This window comes from Hetaerina americana, unplaced genomic scaffold, assembly GCF_022747635.1.
Source record: "Hetaerina americana unplaced genomic scaffold, ioHetAmer1.1.p SCAF_46, whole genome shotgun sequence".
In the NCBI taxonomy this organism is placed as follows: domain Eukaryota; kingdom Metazoa; phylum Arthropoda; class Insecta; order Odonata; family Calopterygidae; genus Hetaerina; species Hetaerina americana.
In genome coordinates, this window is record NW_027287052.1 from 162606 (window position 1) to 179446 (window position 16841).

Genomic DNA, 16841 nt, shown 5'->3' on the forward strand with positions numbered 1-16841 from the left:
TGTGAGGAGAGGAAAGTCAAAAAACAAATGCATTTCTGCCAGCACAGTTCCAAACTTACTCTATGGTCAAGTCTTTCACATCCTTAAAAAAGAGACTAAAAAATAGCCCATTGTATGGGACTTAATGAAACTATTGACACCGATCAACGACAAAAACTATGATTATCTATAACTTTGCAGCAACCAAAATAGGCACAATCAATGAATATAAATATTATGTTTCGAAGATTAATATGTTTAATTAGCTCTTTAAGTACGTAACCCCTTATTGAATGAAAACCTTCCACAAGCATAATTTTTCTCAAAGAATAGCTGATAGTCAATTTAAACAAAACAATACTGGAATTCAACTTAAAATTCTAATTGAAAACAAATGGTGTGCATAGCTGGATTTTTGTACAACAAACTGATGCATGGATCAATAATTAAGTGATTCTCAATTAACAAATCAAATATCCCAATATTCTCATTTTCTATTCATATTCATTTATATTCATAATACTTGGACAAGTGAGACAACACGATATTCATGAAGTACACCAATCTATAGCATAAATAACTAATTCATAATGTGTTAAACACTTATTATTTGCCAAAATAGCTTCACTATATAATTTCAGCCAGCCAAGAGGTTATAATCATTGATCAGCACATTAGAAAGGCAGAGTGATAGGTATGGGATGAGGATCAATGCAAATAAAACAAAGGTTTAAAAGATTTTGAGGAGGGAGAAGTTAAACATTTAAATAATTGGGCAAAAAGTAGAATAGGTAGAACATTATACCTATCTTATGAGTGTTTGGGCTAAAACCAATATGGTAGAAATAGCAATGACATCAAAAGATGAAAGGCGTTAGATGAAGAAGCTTTTAAAAGGAGGAGGGAGTTGATGACAGGGATACATTGAATAAGGATCTAAAGAGAAGATAGGAAAACTTAGATATAGAGTGAATTTTTGTATGGTGTGGAAACTTGGTCACTGAAGCCGGATGAAAGCCATCAATTGGGAGCCTCTTGAAATGTGGGCGTGGAGAAGGATGGAGAAGGTTATATGAAAGGATGGGGAATACAACGAAGAATTCTTTTTGGGAGAGGAAAGAGGATTGTTGGGAAAAATTAACAAGAAGGGGGTAAGAAAGGTGGATGCAGAGAGCATTTTGTTTAGTGATAGAATATTGAAGACTTTGAAAGAGGAGAGGACGTTAGTAAAGTGAGGTAGGGGAAGGAAAAGGAAAGAAGGCATGTTAGATGAAATAAAGGTAGAAATTCTTGTAAGGTAAGCCTATGTAATGTAAGGGCATTCAGTTTGACCATCAGATTCTTTTCATCCTAAAGAAAGGTTAAACTTAAACTAACACATGATAATATACTATAGAATAAGTCGCCCATATTTACAAGACATAAAGGGTCCACTATAAAAATAAAGCCCATTCTCTGGGAAAAATTGATTTATCGATCTTACTTGTGCAAATGCTTAAAAATCTTCAAAATACTCTCCCCCTGCATCAATACACTGGAGGAGATGTGTCCAGCACACCTGGAAGGCACCCTGAAACTCATCGACAGGAATGTCTCTCAGGAACACTTTAGTATGCTTTTGGATGTTTTCCATGGTCTCGCAATACTTGCCCTTCAGCTCTTTCTTCAGTTGGAGATAATATAAAAAGTTGCACGGAGTCAAGTAAGGGCTGTAAGGGGGCTGGGGGACTACTGGGGTGGTGCTCCGAACCAGGGAATTGGTAACGATGAAGAACGTGTGGCTGGGGGCATTGTCATGTTGGAGCTGGACCATGTCTTTGATGTCAGCCCTCATGCGTGCGACGTGGCATTTCAATATCCTGAACACCTCCAGGTAAAAGGCCGAGTCGACAGTTTCTCCCAGCGGTACGAACTCAAAATGGACGCTTCCTCGGATGTGAACGAAGACAATGAGCATCGTTTCGATGCGAGACTTACTTATTTGCACTTTCTTGGGGTGGGGGATTATTTTGTATGCCACTCGCTGCTCTGCCTTTTTGATTCAGGGTCATACTTGAACATCCAGGATTCGTATCCAGTTACGACGGAGTTAAGAAAGTCTGGCTCATTTTGAATGGAATCCAACAATTCTTGACAGCGCAAAACTCAAAGTTCTTTCTAGTCTCCCGTCAACACTTTCGGCACAAGCTTCACGCAGACCTTGCGCCTTTCCAGAACCTTGGTCAACATCCCAAGTACTGCCAATGTGGAAATAAGTAGGGAGTCAGCAATTTGCTGGATGCTCACTTGACAGTCACAATGCAGAACTTCACGCAAACCTCAGTTCTGGCCGTTTCTGGGCATCCAGAATGGGATTCGTTGGTGACCTCTTCCCGACCCTCCTTGAACTTCTTACGCCACCTCCCGGACTGTGGCCATGAAATGCAGTAGTCCTTGCAGGCCTCTTGAAGCGTCTGGAATGTTTCGGTGGCATTCTTTCCAAGCTGCATGCAAAACTTGATGGCATATCGCTGTTCGAGCAAATGCTCCATCTCCCACAATGTTACCAAGTCGAAAAACACAATTCAAGCAGAGGCACTTCTTTCCGCTCAGACTGCTTGGAGCAAACTGGCGATCGGCTGCATCAGAAGGGCAGACCCCCCTACGCATTTCCTGAGCAGTTTTACTGGGCTGTCATGATTACTCACGTCACAGTAAAATTATGTGCATTACTTTCATAATGGACCACGTGTATTACCAATTAATGGACCACGTAAAAGTCAACTAATTTAATTCAAAATTACCGACATTTACCCAAGTGGCAGATGGTGTTTTCCCCTGTGCAGGAAAAATTGAATTTCCTTACCCTCTCTTTGAGGCGAACACAGGTGAAACCAAGGAGATGGTTCAATTCTTTCCGTTTAATCTTCAGGGATTCCCTCTCTGCTGCACATGCCTGATGAGGAGAGTTTGAAACCATTAGATCAATGCAGTCACATTTAATCAAAGACAACTTCACCACATTAGATACAAAACATTCACCCACATCCAGGGTCAAATAATAATAATAATGACTCTAATGCACACTTTTATTATAAAAATATGATTGTTGAAATGAGATGCACCCCCATATTTATGACAGGTGTACGTATTTTTATATATGTAGCAGTAATGCTAGTAACATGTCCAACAACAAGTCTAAGTTGCGTGAGCTTACATGTGAGAAAAACCAACGGGTAAAAGTGACTCACCATTTTGCTCTGGTGAAAATTAAGCAGTCAGGAGGATATCAAGAAAATGGACAATACAAGCCAATCACTACGTTTTTTATAGAAGAACTGCTATTTCATCTTTGAAATCATGAACAAATCATACATCTCATTATGACCTACTCATACAGCACATAATTAATTTAAATCCAGGAAAATTAGTTGATTACTTATGATAAAAAGCACCCTTTAACTATAACTGTCTTACACAGGAAAGAACTCAAACCGTACACAGTTAATGATTCAGGGCAGCAATGCTCTGTTAATCAAACAGGCCCGATCGCACTTAACTCCTATATACAGTAAATTCTTGATTATCCATTTCACGGATTATCATCCAGTGAATGGATTATCCGGGGATCGGGATGGTGCGGTGGCTAACCTACAGGCTTCCCACTGAGAGGGCCCAGGTTCAAATCCTGGAGACAACATATATTTTTCAGTGGTATTCGGATCCCTACTTGAGATGCTTTGTGGAGAGCACTTTGAGCGAGTACGATGTCCGTCGGATGGGATGTTATGCTGCGGACCCCTTGGCGCCCTTCGACAAGAGTAGGCTAATGCCCATTCTGGGTTCCTCTCCACCCTTCATCATTTTCCATCCATCTCTAACGGCGCAAATAACATTAGCTGTCGGTCGCCTCCCCTAAAACTACAACTACAGATTATCCATGCTACTCTCTTCCCAGAACTTCGAAACTTTAATAAAATTACATTTGTAAAGATAATCAACTGCCCTGAAACTTAAATATACTTTTTAAAAAATACAAGTTTGAAATACCTTGGTTTTCTTAGAAGTATTTAATTTCACAAAATCAAAACTTCTTAATAGTATTTTTATTTTATGTTACAATTTCAACATTTTTGTACTATCTGTAATTTCTCAGTATCGCATCTCTCGCATTCATTAGCCCAGTAAATTCCATGTTCTCCTTAAAGGCAAGCAAACACACACATAGTTTTACTATGCAACAAATAAGTCTTTAACTATCATCTACACCACATTATTTAAATCAGTTTATTGTTGAAGTACATGAATCCGAATCAGTGATCCTTTATCAATATCCATCCTTCACTAGTCATTTGCTTTGCCCTGGCAACGTGATTGGTTTAGCTTTCTGACAAAATTACATATTTGATAGTCACTTCAAGATAATTTGTTTTCTTGTAAATCTACAATTTCAACCTGATAAAACGACTGAAAAAATGGTAAAAGTGTACTTTCCATTGCTAAAATAACTCGAATTAATCAAACGGAAGGAAAATGAAGTGTTATATCCCCACCATATTTTCCACATATTTCCACTGTCTGTTTTTTGACTCTACTTGCTTCATCCATAAGCAGTTTAACGTACATTCTAAATATTTTATCCATTTTTTGATAATATTCAAAAGAAAAGAATTTCTCATAGACTACAGACTCCTAATGTCACTCGTGCAACCATATTTACCCCAAAAGTTATCATAGAACTCCCCCTCTGCTCCAAATTAGCTAGCGGACCTTAAAATAACCTCTCAAATAACACATAAAGAGTACACACATACCTTACAGATGCCACAGAGGAACTTGTTTTTGACATCGTCCTCTGGGAGATCTTCCTTGGAAACACACGAAACATGGTACACTCTGTGGCAGCCAATACAGCAAATAACATCGCCGCCACGGTGGCACTCAAAGCAATACCAGTCATGCTTATCTCGTTCAATCTGAAGGAGGAAGATCCAAAGGGAGGCAAAGAGTGAGAACCACGGGGAGAGGAGACAAAGCCAGTAAGAAGGGAATAAATGGAAGACAAAAGGCACGTATGGCATTCATTCATTTCAATCTAGGGAACAATAAAACTAGTTCTATACATAAATGACAACTCTTCATGACAGTGTTAAACTCTTCTCAGGATCCCAACCACAGGTGAAACCCTGCTAAGGGACAACTCATCCATTGTCAAGAGGGGTGAAGTAAGAAATATCCACATGTTTAAGAACACAAGTGGATATTAGTTATCAGAAAAACAGGCAAGGAAACATACATGGACATGGGTGAACACAAGGGAAATTTCCATGGAAAAAATATTACACACGAGGATCTGAGCCTTGGGACTCTAACTTTCAAGATGAGTGTGTCCCAATTGAGCTTATGTGCCACATTTAAGTTTCCTAACATATACAGTATTTCCCCATCGATAACGCACACCTTATGTATAACGTGCACCCAGAACTTTGTAGTTCTCATGAATTTGTATAGATACCGCGCGCCCAGGGCTTCATAGTTATCTTGAACGCGTACAGATGCCACACATCTGTATATACCTATACATCTGGGCGTAAAAATTATAAATAATGTTTGTAAAAACACGTCAATGTTTGGATTTTTTCAATTTTCATAACATAACACACATTGTCATTTTATCAATTATCTGAACATTTTTGTACAGATAATGCGTGCGTCATCGATGGAAAAATGCAGTTCTTAGTGTATTCAGCAGCCTCGATGTTGATGGCTGACTCTCACCTGTGCTGCTCTGACCCTCTCACAAGAGGGTTTAGATCGACCCTTCTCCCACTCTTTGATATAAAAGGTCCCCAGCAGTTATACAACATCAAGATATCATTGCACTTAAAAGAATCCTGCACTTCTTATACATAGGCCAAGTGTGGGTTAATTTAACATGGCCCAAGGGTTTTTTCAATTTTTATTTTAAAAACAGTCAACCCAGCAGAATGATCAATTACCTTGTCCTTGGGCAACCTATATCCTTCCTGAGGCACCCCAATCTTTGATCCTTTACAACCAAGCCGCTTGCTGAGTCTAATGAGACCATCACGGACACAGTACATCAGCTGCCTTTTCACTTCATCTGCTCTCAAAAAGAGAAATGTAAAGTGCTTTCCATTAACACAGGAATCAGCATAGAATCACAAAAAAAAGAGTTAACAAATAGATCCTGAATCTATCTGGCATTAAAATTATTTTCACATGTTACATATTCACAGTTGAAGATTTACCGTGAAATTAGAAACCTCTCAACGGTTAATGTTATTTAAACCTAAGTCACCTAATGACCTGTTTTGTCTGTTGTGATATAAGCCTCTAGGTCATCCAATTTACACAAAATAATATTCTCAATTAGTGTCAAATTTGTGAAGATCAAACATGAATGATGAAAAGTTAATGCAATCAACCAAAAAATGCATTTCATAGCACTATTTGAAATTGTTCAAGGAACATGTTATAGTTTAAGACAACAAGAAGAAAGTTCAATTCTATACATAGATTTAAATTTAACTATTCCATTCTCAATTCAATTTTTTCATTTAAACAGAAAGAGAAGCAGGGGATAACAAGGAAATTTCAAACTTTCCCTCTTGTTTCCTCTAGAGGATACAATCATTTAGAGAGTCGAATCAAGTTCACTTTCTTGGGATTTTCAAATTTACTACTTCGTTTCAGCATAACTCAATCGAAGATTTTTTATGTCAGGTAGACATGATCTTAATTTTGCCAACAATATGACTTTGCAGCATATTGTACACTGTAAAATACAGGTCGTTGATACAGGAAGAAGGGTGTGGCTCTCAATGTTCTTCCATGCATTGCTTTAATGTTGCTGTGATGATATTTCACACTCATTGCTGAATAAATCATTGGTTTAAGAAACCAAAGGGACATTTACTGAAAATTGGCAGTGGTATATACACAGGTGTAGCCATCTGAGGTGAGAGACATCAGAGGTTCCTACACACCCTATGGGTACCATTTTCTTCTAAAAATTTAGTATTTCTAGGTGCTTTGGAGGGGATATCTGACACCCAAATTTCTCTTTACAACACCCATTTTACATCGATGTTGATTTGATCAACAAGCCCAGTAATGGCATTCTACGGACATTCTGATCATAGCAAAGTTTATTGTGGAGAGCCCTTTGATGCTCTGCCCACCTGCAGGACATCACCTGCTTCATCTGTCTCACCAAAGCAGCATGGAATTCACTAACGAATGAGTAACAGCATGTGGAAGAGTAACGAACAACTTGGCTATAGGATTGGCGCTATACAAACTCACAGACAATAGTTCAAACCCTCTTCATTTCAAGCCATATTTTGTATTGCTCAATATCCGGTCTTGACACATCTTTCACTTACAAATTGACTCCATCATCCAGTTATGAAATTTACTCCACTTAGAAAATCCTTCTTTTATGGATACAATTCTTTTCCCACCACATGAAAACTTCAACTATTTCCAACCAAATAATCCAAAATATGTAAATTATACAAGCTTCTCTCAGTTCCTTGTCATCATACTATATTATATTTATTATGCATTTGATGAGCTACGAACTGCATTATTACATGATGAGCTATAATCAGCACAAGATGGATTCAGTTGCTGAGCATAATGGTTGCTCAGCAACTGAATCCATCTTTCAAAATTGTTCAATGTGATTGTGATAAAAACAATCAGTACACCTACAGGGTACAGCTCTTAAATCCGGACAAATTTCAATTTGAATTTCCTACCATATCATAGTTCCACTGTAGGCCACGATTGGCATTCTTGAAAGCATCTAGTAAACAGTCATAGCCTCAAAATGGCCAAGATGCTACGTACAAGTGCGGAGGACAAACGAAGAGCCGCTATCATCAAAAGTGTTCTCGCTGGGCGTTATATTTCGAAATAGTTCGATTCTTCTGGTACCCCATATCAACTGGGTATGATATTACGGCTAAGTATAATGCTTTGGAGAAGACTGGGGAAGGTTTTGCTGACCCGGCAAGGAAATCTCATTCGAGGAAACCCGTACTCATCAGGATTTAAGCGCCGCAACCTGCATTTAATGGGTACACAAAATAATAATAACAATTTCACTGCAAGAAATGTTTAAAAATACAGTGGAAGCACATACATTGAGCATTATACATTCTGGTATCTTTCTCATAAAGTTAAATACTCGTTCAGTGAATCATTGATTTTTCATGTAAAAAATATAAAATATGATAATGCAGCCTATGCCACAAAAAAATTATGTACAAGTTCTATTCAAAGAAAATCATACATATATTGTTGAGAAAATAGTGAATCATTTTAATAGTTTCTTCTATCACGGGATGAACCAACGTGGAATGCAAACTCTATTGGTAGAACACAAAAAATAATGGAAATAATTAGCTTGTTATTTATGATGAATTCATAATTCATTTTTACAAGAAATCCATTAAGAGACATTTGTCTTTGTCAACTCTTCTAAATTTTTTGAAAATATGACATAGCATTTCATTAAGTAAATTTGCAGCACACATAGCCACTGCCTTATTAGGGTGATGCTATTTTGTACCGTATGTCTTCATATCCTCTTATGGTAGCCACAAACCACAAACCTGAGTTGTACTGGTTATATGATTTAATATAATCTATGGTAAACTTGGTCCTTAGTGGCTGCTTCAAAATCAACTATCTGTTTTCATAAAACTACATTAATTCAACAAGGATAATACTCAAGCTTAAAAAAGGCACTTTTACTGGTCATATGGACGCTAAGTTACTTCTCTGATCATGTTCAATGTCAAATAAAATAGGTTGCAACCATATGAACAAGATGCGAGATGACCCAATCAATTGTAAATTGACATACCTTCACTAATGCCATGAACCCGACTCATGTATCGGCCAATGCGCTCCACTGTTGGCAACTGCTTTTGATAGCTAGTGATTTTGATGGCATCCCAAAGCTGTTGGGTTATTTGTGGGCATGAGACTCTCCGACGGGACATGGCTAAGAATATCCTGCAAACAGAGAGTCACCAGATGTGAATGTAACCAAAGCATTACAAACCAAGAAACCAAAATTAACAATCAATATAAAAAAAACTTCACAGGCAACCAAAGAATTCCAACCAATACTCTTTCTGCAGAGTAGTACAAAATTCAATGAAATGCTTTCCAAAACCCAACCATTAAACTTACAAAGAGACCACAAATATCAATAAACATAAAAAAAGGCAACCAAAGAGTTTTAATCAACATATACTTTTTCTGCAGTGTAGAAAAAAATTCAATGCAATCCTTCCAGTAAGAAATTGAGGATTACAAAAATATTTTACAGACATGCTTCATTGACCCTTAAAAGCTTTTCTTACAAGAATGTGAAAATACCACCAAAACCATGCCAATTTAATTACATGAGCACGGACACACAAAATAAAACTCATGCACTTAAAGTATAGGGTGTATGACCACAGACAATAAAGAAGGAATAAGAGGTACAAGCCTTTTCCATATCTGTATGTAAGTAAAAATAACAATATGGTCTCAAAAAAATCAGAAAAATATTATGGAACTGAAAAGATTTGCAGTAATTAACACAATAAAAAGTGCAGTATTAGGAATTTGTCAAACAATCTAACCTACCCTATTGATACACAGAAGCAGAACCTAAGTACCTACCTGAACCTTTCAGAGTTTACTGAAGTTGTAAAGATAAAACTGAGTGAAACTAAACCTTCAAATTGGTATTGGCAACACATTTTACTAAGTAGACACCTTATTTACACATCAAATTCTAAATGAGAGTGAATATTTCGTAATCTGACCTTATCCTTGCACTACCCTTAGCAACTGGAGGAAATTTGACCTGAATTTAATTACTTCCTATCATTTTGTTCGAGGGAACATAGGGCAGTCGGTATTGTTGATTTCACAGGAAAAATTTTATTTGTGAGTAAGCCATTCAGGTCTCTGCATAATCATTTACCACTTTCATTCTCATTCCTCGACCTCGTGACATTTACCCCAAAATTCACTTTCATTAACAATTGCCTATTCTTCATCATTCTTTGATGACCATAGTTATTGCAAATTTTTCAAGTAGAATTTGCTGCCATGGGTTAATGCATGGAAAATTTTTAAACATATGTGGGAACTGAAATCAAGGATTATGAAACCTCATAACATGAACTTACTCCTCAGGATATTCTCTTCGGAAGATTGCCATTTAATTCACGTACTAATGACCCGAAATGTATCCCAGTCAGTTAAAACATGCATCAGAGGAAAACTAAACAGCAGTTTTGCCTTAGACTAACTCCTTATGATGCCTTGATCATACACGTAAATACATTCTTGGATGGCATCATTCCCTCTCGGTAGTTTCCACCATTCCTGGAAACTTTTAATCATCATCATTTCCTCTCTGCCTCCATTCTCAAGGTTTCACCTTCAAATATGACCAATGTCTGTATTTTATCATCAGCAGGATGATTACTTATCAGTCTCTCAGTTGTTCATCAACAACGCATTTGAAGAAGAAGAAATTGTTTTTCCATCAGGACATCGCACCTGCTCACACTTCGGTGGTCGACATGGCTAACATTTCAATGCAACATTTCAGAGGGAAATTAACCATTGCTGTGGTACCTCCCGCAGTTTCTTGGAATATGGCTAACATTCAAGAATTGCACTTTGAAGAGGTTGACCACTCACAGTATTTATTAGATCAGGCCCCCAGCAACTTTTTACTGATTCCTAAACTAAAAGCTTCGCTTGGAGGACAGAGATTTTTATCAAACAAAGGAGGTTATTGCATACGTAAACATCTATTTAGAGGAGAAGAATATCAACTATTATTTGGAAGGTTAAAAAAAGTTAAGAACACGGCTGTAAAATGTGTATCGACTGGAAAGGAGACTATAATGAGAAATAAAAATATATTTGAAGAAAAAATGTCTCCCTCATTTGTTAGGATGGAAATTTTTTAGACTACCCTCGTATAAGTGAGGTCTTGAACAAAGAATAGAGACTTACATAGCATACAACATATGTTTGACGGTGCTGAACTCAAAACTAATGTAGCAGTACTTCTACATTGCACTACTTCCAAAAATCAGAGCAAACTTTCTCCAGAATCGACCGACTTTTTACAAAAAGTACTACCTTTTACTAGCTCAGTTCAATTATCATATGCATGATCATGCAATCATAATAAGAGCATGCCCTAAATTTGAACAAAGTATCCCAGACCCATAGAAGTGCACAATACCCACGTCAGCAATATTGATGTCAAATCACTTAGTCTCAAAGTGCATTGCATCAATATTTGAAGTACAACTGAGCCACATTAATGCAAATTCAAAACATATATTGTTGAACCTAGAAATTCTCATCCATCAAGACAATGCACTGGTGCACACCAACATAAACCCCCAAGTAATTTGCTTCCTGTTTTTTCTTAAGTACTTATTGAACAACGCATTTAATACAAGAAAACAAGAACATCACACTGTCATTAATATCCTTGGCAACTAAGAAGATTGTGATTCTATTGGGTATATTTAAACCACAGAAACGATCTTAATATATCATTAAGTATATTCATTTTACTATAAACATCCTCTGGAAGCACCGTGTCTAACATTATGTTGATTTATTACCTATCTCTCTCACAAAAATACAGAAAAATCATATTCTTCAAAGTGGATAATCATTATATTCAATTATTATAAATATTGGAAGGTTGCTTTACATATCACACTGCCTACACTGCATATGCAGCCAACGGCCATTAGGTAAGGGATTCTAGGAAGGTTGCTTTACACATCACACTGTATATACTATATATGCAGCAAACTGTCATTAGCTAAGGGATCCTATGAGTGTTGAGAGCATTAAGAGGGTCTTTGTGACCACAGTAAGTGCTTCACCGCTGAGCATTTTCCTTTGTCCCTACACCGAAAATTACCAAATCAGAACCTTCAATTTTTGTATTCATAGGTGAAAAACTTGGATGGTTTAAAAAAATTAGGACAGCACAAAATAAGCTCTAGAATTACCACTATTTGTACAGTAAACTTCCTTTACATATCCATTAGTTTATAATGTTCAGACATATTTTTGGGGTTTATGCTCAATAGTAATACTAGGCGAAAAATCTATCACATTATTCAATGAATACATTCGATTTAAATTACTGCACATCGACTAATCATTTGCTATAATTAAAATTTCATTTTAGACCAGGGTGACCATACAATTCAGTAACATCTTATATATAGCTAAGTAAACATGCCATTTATCCAATGTTAATCAAAACCTAAACAATGCCATTATAAGGATTATTTATTGTCGTATGACAATTTACGATTCGTAAACCCTCAACCTCAGTAATTATTTTGCCGAATCTAAAAAGAATTTAGCGTTGACAGTATGAAAATATCACATGAATTCACCAGGGTACAGAGAGCATATAAGTGCCCTGGAGTGACAAGAAACAGGCAATTGATTGAAAAAGACAGCATATGATCATTTTCAACGAAAACATTCGCTTAATGTAAACGCAACTGGCTTGACAACGAAACCCAAAAATATAGAGAACTCGGGATCAAATATCTTGCAATCTTCCATTAATGTATATAAGACACAATATCAACACCAGCTGCCAATTAATATTAAATAAAACCGGTTGGCTCAATTATCGACGCAGGTAGCAACATCGACTCATAATTTTCTTTGAGATAGCATGCAAGGATTGTTCAGGCACGTTTTCCTTAATACTATTTCATGTAAATTAACTGACAACCTCTAAATATCTGCGATAGGAATCCTGCGAAAACGTGCTACTGGAGGAAACATTTTGTAAGAAAATTACATCAACTGTGGGTAATAACTACGGAGAAACTTAAGCAATTAAAAGTGGAAATGAAACCCGAAGCATGCCATTCTCGATATTCTAAATGCAAATTTGGGAAGAAACTGTTATTACATCATAATTAAAATATTCCAACTAAAACCATAACAATTCGTTATCGAGTAAGAGGGAAGCCACATGCTAATGTCAAGTATGACGATCGAATATCTACACAATTAAATTAAAGCACAATATGCCACCAATAAGATGCAATAAAAACAAAGTGCACAAAACCAGGGCAATAATACTACATGAACGCAACAATGAAATCCATGTTTCACAGAACGTTATAAGAAGGGCCCGTAACAGGTTTTCGTGATATTTTTCATATTTCATTGTTCACATAATTTTACGACATTAAATCTCGTGGACATATGAATTACCGCTTACACCCTTCTTAGGAAATGGTTTTAGTAAACAACACAGGGCACGTTTAAAAGTAGACCACTCAAAAAATTCAGTTGGAGTGTTATCAATACAAAAACCATTAGTTTTCTTAACGGAAAAACGACCTCAAACGAAATCTTTCACTATACCTACAACATAATTTCATTCAAAGCAACGGCTTTGATATATTATAAGCGTCTGAATGCATTAGAACTTTGCTCCTTTCAATTTTTTATAAGGCAACTTAAAATTTCAATCAAAACTCACCTTTTATTCATCGTGGCAACGCTCAATGATCTAGGTGTTCCTGTTGAAATATTAGGAATAATTGAAGTTAGAGTCACTTCATGATGAAAATATTCCGCCAGATACGATTAGGTGCTATAAACACACCGACATTATGATACCCGCGAGTTATGAAATAAAATATCAGCCCGTTCCTAGAGTAAATCGGAACACGCAAAAATCCACTAAACCCAGAAAAATCCCCTTCTTCTGTTACGGAATCGTAATGCAACATTAAGCGTGTACATACTTAGTGAAGGATTGTCTATTGACATTGAAACCAAACAGAAGGCACGTAAGTGAATTCATGTTCATATATTATCTTAAATGATTTCCACACATTAATGCACTTATAATATTTAGAAGCTAAGATGATCAAGGAGCGTAATCACATTCGCTTTCCTTAAAGATACGAAGCCATTCCGTTGTCGATTTATTGATCTTTGCGATCTTAGCGGAACCCTTTAAGTACAGCCCTTCGACAGAAGAACGGCGGCGAGACAAAAAGCACGAGAAGATGTTTACAGATTACTTAATTGACATTCAAGCTTATCAAAAACGTTAATGCACCACATACATGCTAGTCTTAATAATGAAAACACCACCAATTAATACGATAAAATTTCGAAATGTTGTCAATCATTCAGATGAAAGTTTTACTTACAACAAAACCTTTACAGACTAAAATGGTTGACAAGCAGCCGTCTCTCTTAGTTCCACCGATTTTCACAAGGTACTACAGCGCCTCGCGGGCATCTTTGATTCTTTACTCACGTCACCCGCGTGTTGTTACACCGATTGCCATAAATTGTTCCAATTATCAGTAAGGATACGAAAATGATATAACATTGTTTCAAATGAATTTATTAAATTAAAAAATGTTTACAATCAAACAGAGCCATTTAACCTTTGTTTTAATGCATCAATAATATCATTTCCGTTAGTCCACGGAACAACCGACGCTTTTACCGAACCGGGATCATTTTCCTTGGCATTCATAATCTTCTTTTCTAAAGTGTAACCAACACGAGGACATGTTATGTCTTGTTCATTCAGTCTTAGTGAAGGACAGAAATCGTTTGCACCATCGCCAACATAAACAACAAATGGGAAATCTACATTCTCCTTCGACCTCTCTTGAATGTAAGCTTCTAATATATGCCCTTTACACAAATTCTTCGTACTTAATTTACACCAATCTTGATAATGATACATTTCAATTTCCAAACAAGCACTATCATTGAAAACAGCAGGGTTGGTGAACACTTTCGTGACACACTTGTCTAATGAGGAATTCTGCAAGTAATCATTGATGAACACAGAATTTGAATCAGAAATTATAATGGTTTCACCATTAACCTCGTGGAGCCACTTTAACAGTTCTTTCATTCCAGGAGTAAAAGGTACGTTTCTGACGGCAGAAAGAATGTCTGATGGACTGAAATTACTTCCGTGTAACAGCTGGAATATTCTACGCATGTAGGCTGTCCAGCCATCCGACTTGTAAAGACAGCGAACGTCCTCAGTAAGTTCTTCATCTGGGAGGAGATTTTTCACCACGATGTCACTATTACCTTCGATGATAGTGTTGTCAAAGTCAAAAGCTGCTAGTAACCGTTTCATGTTCTGAAGAAAAAATATTGGTTGTCAACATCTAAATAAAGCAACTGAGTATTTCGATAAAATTTTGGGGATCAGTGATGCAGGTACCTTATTCTTCTCTCTCATTTCCATACACTTTCGCCCGTGATTCAGCAAGCAACTGCTCTTATAGCTCACAAGGGCGGTGAAAAGATATTTATATCTATCCCAATAAATACGATGCCCTGTTGGCTTCTAAAGCCCCACGAAACGGAGGTAATCCGTGTCGAAAAAATCAATGAGGATAAGCATGATGTGCGTCGTACAATAACACAAGTAACACAGCTACCAAAGCGTACAAACCATTAAATATTGGTGTCATCTCCAAATCATCTGGCTCTATTTGTTATTGAAACTATCACAAGTTGCTGAAGGCATTACTGGAATACTGGCGCCACCAATGAAAAACCAACGAAACACTGTTAACGGCGGGAAATAGCGAATGTTTTGCAGATTTGTTATTATGTGAAGGAAATACGTATTTCGTAACGATCGCAGAACTGAGTATTTTTTTAAATAACTGAGGACTCAATATACTGACGATCAAATTTGCCTCAATGTACTGATAATCAAATTTCGAATTGTGTCGCTGAATTTTTCGGTACTGTTACATGTTTGTAAACAACGCATGTTTTTCAATAACCGAAACGAAGGAATTTGGCGTGCGACTAGGAGATAGATATTTGTGGACAATACCCAGGCATTGTCATAGATGAAGTACGATAAGAAGTTGGCGCTCGGTCCGTTCGGCATGTTTTGATCTGCCTGCCGTGTTCGATATCAGAAAGTGATCAATGATTTTTCGTTTTGGATTGCATGTTAGTCTTATCGACGCCTATTTCATCAATCGGTAAGGCCATCATTCACTTTATTGATTCTCCATTCGTATGTTTGCTATTTACGCAACTCATTCTAACACATGGCGGTTTGCCGGACAGCTATTTTAAACGGTTTGTCAATCCAAAAGTGTCCACGCGCACAGTTGCCTGTCTTCCCAGTGAGGAGGTTGTGTATTGCCGTTTATTTTTATGGTGGACCATAATACAACAAATGTAACAGACGAACATTTGGCAAAATGCATGCAGTTCGATGTTTTCTTTGCCAAGCTGGAGCGGCCCTTTCTGGCTCTGTTTGCTCAAAGCGAATGAAATTAAACTTGATTCTTCGAATCGGCCACAATTGTTGATGTTGAATGTACAATACAGTTTGATAAAACCATTTTGTAACCCTCCGGCATTTGTTAAATGCCACATTAAGAAGTTTGTTGAAATTATTTCTACAGAAGATGGTCAGTGGTTGTTGATTGGCCTAATGAGCATGTTTAAACAGATACTATCATTTATCTTCAACTGAAAGTTTATTCCTTCAATTAAAACATTTCAAATTGTTTAACAGCATTATACTATTTCCCCCCCTCCCCTACCTGACACTTGTGTAGATATTTGTGTGATATGCAATTATTTTCCAATAAAAAAACCATAACTCAATGAAAGATAAAAATATTAAAATAAATATCCTCCAAGTAAAAATTTACAGAGCAGTAAGTTTATAATGTAGAATTTAAACATCCGTCACCATAGGCTGCATGTTCTCTCTTAGAGAATTAATTTTATTATGTACATGC

At 36.8% G+C, this 16841-nt stretch overlaps 2 protein-coding genes across 2 annotated transcripts in view; both read right to left on the bottom strand.

Moving 5' to 3' along the window:
• The window catches only part of LOC139693282 (zinc finger MYND domain-containing protein 11), a 40096-nt gene extending 25978 nt beyond the window's left edge, over positions 1–14118 (bottom strand). Inside the window, exons 1-5 of the mRNA XM_071591394.1 lie at positions 13559–14118; positions 8858–9009; positions 5958–6082; positions 4773–4934; positions 2825–2914 (exon numbers count right to left, since the gene is read on the bottom strand). Coding sequence (XP_071447495.1) covers positions 2825–2914; positions 4773–4934; positions 5958–6082; positions 8858–9009; positions 13559–13569 — 540 coding nt within the window. The 5' untranslated portion in view covers positions 13570–14118. The remainder of the gene's footprint in view (positions 1–2824; positions 2915–4772; positions 4935–5957; positions 6083–8857; positions 9010–13558) is intronic.
• Positions 14119–14430: 312 nt separating this feature from the next.
• LOC139693300 (pyridoxal phosphate phosphatase PHOSPHO2-like) lies at positions 14431–15703 on the bottom strand. The gene is made up of 3 exons (XM_071591412.1): positions 15521–15703; positions 15287–15412; positions 14431–15202 (listed from the first exon to the last, which is right to left on the bottom strand). Exons 1-3 carry the CDS (start codon positions 15521–15523, stop codon positions 14465–14467), a joined length of 867 nt encoding a protein of 288 aa, XP_071447513.1. The 5' UTR covers positions 15524–15703; the 3' UTR covers positions 14431–14464.
• Positions 15704–16841: the final 1138 nt, after the last annotated feature.

Bases quoted from the DNA above. Each gene is read 5' to 3' on its own strand.
- LOC139693300 (XM_071591412.1), bottom strand. The intron at 15,203-15,286 runs GTACCTGCATCA...TTTTTTCTTCAG, and splicing joins AAATGAGAGAGAAGAATAAG to AACATGAAACGGTTACTAGC.